The sequence below is a fragment of the Sinocyclocheilus rhinocerous genome, unplaced genomic scaffold (genome assembly GCF_001515625.1).
Source record: "Sinocyclocheilus rhinocerous isolate Xijiao unplaced genomic scaffold, SAMN03320098_v1.1 scaffold886, whole genome shotgun sequence".
Classification (NCBI taxonomy): Eukaryota; Metazoa; Chordata; class Actinopteri; order Cypriniformes; family Cyprinidae; genus Sinocyclocheilus; species Sinocyclocheilus rhinocerous.
The window spans coordinates 646,449-652,000 of NW_015631204.1; the positions used below are offsets into that span (position 1 = coordinate 646,449).

The window sequence follows — 5,552 nt, forward strand, 5'->3', positions numbered from 1 at the left end:
CAACTTTTTATCTTGCAATTCTGAGAAAAAATAAAGAAATAAAATTGTGCAAAAAAAAAAAGTCAGTTCTGAGAAAAGAAATCAGAATTTCATGATTTTTCATGAAATTTGCAATTCCGAGAAGAAAAAAAGGAATTGTGAGATATAAACTCACAACTGACTCGTTGCAGGGAGTTTGATTGACAATTGACCAATCACAATGCCGAATCTGCCATTTTTGTCCGACAAACAAACCAGACAGTAGAATAGATTAACGTCGGTGGACTTGAACTTGAAAAATGGTGTGAATTGACGTCTTTCCGCGGATGAAACAAGATACCTTCTGATGTTCATTCATGTTTATTTCACGATATAACTAGTAAAGAGGAAGAGCTAATCGGTTCATGTGCCACTTGAACTGAGGCGCTTCTGACACATTAAAGAGCCACAAAATGGTACTTATTGTTTGAATTTCTTTAATAAATGACAAAGAGAAATGACATTTTGTTTTTGATATCTAACGTAACCTGCTCTGTTGTCAGTTTGCTCTTTGCTCTGTGATGTATTTTTTGTCGTTGCGAAGTGTCAATTGGGAGAATTGGGAGATAAAAAGTCACAAATTATTATTTTTTTAAATTGATAATTGTGAGATATAAACACAAAATTGCAAGATGTAAACTCAGAATTCTGAGGAAAAAAGTCAGAATTGTAATATAAACTCAGATTAGCAAGAAATAAACTTGGAATTCCGAGAAAGTAAGTCAGAATTCTACGTTTATATCTTGCAATTCAGAATTGTGATATAAACACAGAATTGCCAGAAAAAAAGTCACAATTACCTTTTTATTTATTTTTTATTCTGTGGCAGAAACAGGTTTCCATAATTTTTTCCATGAACTGCCATTCAAAATTAGATGTGCATGCTGACAAAACACAATTTTCTGTAACAAATATTTCATTGTATTACAGTAATATTTGACAAGTATGTTTTTTGTGGAGGGCTCTTAAAGATGTAAAATGTACTTCTACAGTAATATATGTGGGCTTGAATGCATTATCTGCTGCTTTCTTCACAAAACTCTCTCTCTCATTATCACCAGGTGGATTTGCTGATTACCACCAAAATCACAGGAATTATCACCCAAGGAGCCAAAGATTTCGGGCATGTGCAGTTTGTCGGTTCCTACAAAGTGGCATTCAGTAATGATGGAGAGAAATGGCTCATCTATCAGGATGAGAAACAACAGAAGGATAAGGTAGGACACTTGCTGTGTACATGAACATTTGAGGGAGATGCCATCATTTTTTATGAAAGTATTTAGTATTTAGAAAGTATTCTAAAGTACATAATGTATTAATTTAAATGTCTTTTATAAAAAAAAAATCACCCTACTGATTGTAAGGAATAGATGGAGCTTCTCACACAGACTCTGTGAAGGACATGACATCAGCATTAGCCGTGAGAAAAATTTCAACCTCTCAGCATTTTTATAACAATCTCCCACCTCCAGCTGAACAATCCCCTCCATGCTTTCCATCCGGAGCGGCAGCAGCTGACAAGACGAAAGCTTTCCTCAGACACAAAACTCCAGCAAGGAGTCCTTCTATGGAGAAAAGAGAGACAGTTATTTCTATTTAAAATTCAACATTCATTAGACAGATACAACTAGACTGAAGCTAGTGTTGTACATGGCTGCCAGTGTTGCTATGTGGTACATTTTCATTTATATGCATCAATATACAATACATAATTAATATATAAATACATTACTGTTCAAAAGTTTGGGATCAGTAAGATTCTTTTTTAAAGAAATTAATTATTTTATTCAGCAAGGATCAATTACATTGATCAAAAGTGACAGTAAAGACATTTATAATGTAAAAAAAAAAACAGATTTCTATTTCAAATAAACAATCCTAAATATATATATATATCATGGTTTTCACAAAAATATTAAACAGCACAACTGCTTTCAACGTTGATAAAAATAAATGTTTCTTGAGCAGCAAATCAGCATTTTAGAATGATTTCTGAAGGATCATGTGACACTGAACACTGATGCTGAAAATTCAGCTTTGCATCACAGGAATAAATTACATTTTAAATTATATTAAGATATACAACAGTTTTTTAAAATTGTAATAATATTTTACATTATTACTTTTTTTTTTACTTTATTATTAAGTTATGTCTTCAATCAAATAAATGCAGCCTTGGTGAGCATAAGAGACATTTAAAAACATTATAAAAGCAATGCCAACTCAATTTTAAATGGTAGCGTGGGCAAATATTGTTGTTTATTACTAAAGCTATTAAGTCATACAGATTTACTCACGTGGGTGAATTTTTGGTGGATTTTTCCGAATTTTCATTTGTTAGTGAACGTTCCCTTTCGCTTTTTTCAGTCACGTGATGTGACGTGATCTTTTCCTCTCATAGCCCTTTCCCTGCTCCCTCAACACAGAGAGACAGTTTTTGTCCTCATACACACACACACACACACACACACTGTAAGGTCATGGTGTGGTGGTTGGGGGTTGTTAGTGGTGTTGGCTGGGTAATCTATTCTGACAGCGCTGATAAGAAACAGTCTACTGGAATAGATTCTCTCAGAGGACTAATCTGTGAACGACGTCCTTTAACAAGTGCTATTAAAAGAGCTCAGGTTAAGGGTGTATGAAAGCCAAACGTCTGCTTTATATATTAAAGGTCGTATTTTACCGCCACATTATTGTGCACTTTTAAATGACATCAGAAGGCCTGATTCAGCATTTTTTAAATTACGCATTGTCCTTCTGTCATTGACAGATCTTCCAAGGAAACTTTGACAACGAAACACACAGAAAGAATGTGTTAGATCCGCCGATCTACGCCCGATTCATCCGGATTCTTCCGTGGTCGTGGTACGGACGCATCACTATGAGGGCGGAGCTTCTGGGCTGTCCGGAGGAATAGTGAAACTGCGGCGCACTTTATGACAAACTGTGTAAAAATAACATTTCTAATGGTGATCTTTCAAGGATGCCTTTTGGCCTGATTCAAAAATGAAAGATCTTTTGATTACAGTCGACGATAGTCAATGATTGCGATGACTTTGAATGGATTTGTTTTTTTGCTCTGGAAATTGCCACAACTTACGATGCTTTTCAAATGTTATTGTCACTGTACAACTGACTACTTTATTTTAGAGTATTATCAGAAATAGGTCAATTGAATTCACTCAGGTCAAAGGTCACATGCTAGAATAGTTCAAGTATATGATTTATGAGTATAAGGAGGAGCTGAGAACTGTTGTTGCTATTCTTATAAATTTATGTATATTAACTACTAAATGTTGTCATTTGTAATTTATTAAAATTAAATCGTGCAAAATCGATGAATGAGAAGGAGAGTGGGGTAAACTGTGCCGCATATCAAGATTGACTTCACATGGAATGACACAGACAAGACTAAAGGCTTGTTCACAGCAAGAAAGATAACTATAACGAAAACAATGATGTTAACTATGTTAGCTTCCACACAATGCATGATATCGTTCTCTTTATTATAAGCGCGCACTGCAGTTTGTCATCAGATCTACAGTTGTTTAGCAATTTTTTTTGTGGGTAAAATCCACGATTGGGAATTTTGCATGAGGGACAAAAATGTTCCCACAATGATTTAACTGCAGTTTCACATTGGCCACACTACTAAACTAAATTTGCATTGATTTATGTATTCTAACTTAAATATCCAACCATTTGGATCACACAGTTTTAACATAAAAAACCTGAAAAACTTCAAATGATTCATATTTAAATACACAATAACCAGGTTTATACATTTATCGTCAATAAAGTCAATTTGTTTCAATCTCATACATTTTAAATTGCTTGTTTTTACAGCTAGCTATTTTTTATTCATGCACATACTTTTTAAGTGAATAAATTCACTTGATTTCTTAATGAACAAATTCAAACTGATTCTAAGCTATTTGAATAAAGGCATTTTGAAAACACGGAAATTTAAATGAAATCAAATAGGTGCAATAGTTAATCATAAACCATGCCATGATTTCTTTGAGTGGAGACATTTGACCCGTTTCATTTATGTATAACTGACAAATATGCATCACAAGACGTTTATTAGTTTATGTTACAACTGTGTATTTCAAATGAATGGAAATTTTATATGCAACTCAAATTCAGAAATTTTACATTTAGGCTTAAATATTTTTTATGACTGTACTGACAATAGACAATGGACCTTTTTTGCTGCAAAATATTGCTAATGACCGCACATTAATACTTATAATTAATTCTATTTCAGGATGTTGACTGAAATAAGGAACAAGTGTCTAATAATAGTGGTTCAGTGACACAACTTGCCCCATCTTAGGGGTAACCTGTGAAATGTCAAAGGCTATTTTGACATGATTTTCACAAACCAGCCCCAAAACAGGGTTAATATTCAAAATATTTTTACAGCTTATCACAATTCTACAAAAATGATGCAGTTAGCTAGATTAGGGGTGACACATCTTACCCCACTCTCTCCTACATACATCTGCAGGTAGAATTACTTCAACACAACGTAGCGTTCAGTATTTCATATATATCCACAGTCAACAGAAACAACTTAAAGTTAACATGAAATCAAAATGAAATCAGTTCCTGATGGATGAAATCATTTTTGTACCGTTTGACTCAAAAATGTGTCACAATACAGACATCAAATGAGTTTCATGTTGACTTTAACTTGAATAAGTGAGAATAAACCAACAATCTTTTTCTTTCTTTTCATTCTTTTGTAGTGTTTTTGAAAACCTGTAAATACAATACAGTATAACTCAAGAGCACTTTTGTATAATCATATCTATACTAGCTTTCTATTTCATTGCTGTATTCACTGGACAGTTATTGAACAGACCTGATTATACCGTACTATAATATTACTGAACTCTTAATGGTCATTTTAACAATAAAAATCAAACTGTGAGACCATTCTGGCAAGTTACACTTCTTTATCCACTGAGTCTGAATATGTATAAGGACATTTATAGTTGCTGTTTTATTCAGTTTTAGCTGATGTTTTCACTTTGCATACTTTAATAACCACAACAAGCACACAGCCTGACCTTAAGCGCACAATGCCTGAAATTTCAAAACATATGCATGGGAAAGTTATTGGGGAGGACTGGAGTTTCATGTATATTCTGCAAAACTTCAGATTTTTCAAAGACTTCGTATGTTGCTGAGTATAAATTCTGATCCATCCCAGTTTGAGATGCCCAAACTGCTTTATGGAACCTGTCATGTGGTTTGTTGCTGGTCTAAAATCAGACATCTAAACCAGTGTGGACCAGCTAATGACCATAAATGAGCAGCTAGTTTGTTGATGGCTTAAAGTGGTCTACAAGGTTGAAATCAAACCTGTTTCTAGTCCACCAGACTGACCATCTAAACCAGCTTGGACCAGCTAATGACCATGAATGAGCATCTGGTTTAATTGTATTAGTTTTAACAATAACCGTTTAGTTTTCATTTACTTTTTCTATTTAGCTTTAATATATTTTTATTTTTAGTAAATTTAT

At 33.6% G+C, this 5,552-nt stretch overlaps 1 protein-coding gene across 1 annotated transcript in view; it reads left to right on the forward strand.

Annotated features, from left to right (window-relative positions):
• The window catches only part of LOC107741668 (EGF-like repeat and discoidin I-like domain-containing protein 3), a 26,799-nt gene extending 23,058 nt beyond the window's left edge, over positions 1-3,741 (forward strand). Inside the window, exons 10-11 of the mRNA XM_016554435.1 lie at positions 1,080-1,235; positions 2,789-3,741. Coding sequence (XP_016409921.1) covers positions 1,080-1,235; positions 2,789-2,935 — 303 coding nt within the window. The 3' untranslated portion in view covers positions 2,936-3,741. The remainder of the gene's footprint in view (positions 1-1,079; positions 1,236-2,788) is intronic.
• The last annotated feature ends 1,811 nt before the right edge of the window (positions 3,742-5,552 follow it).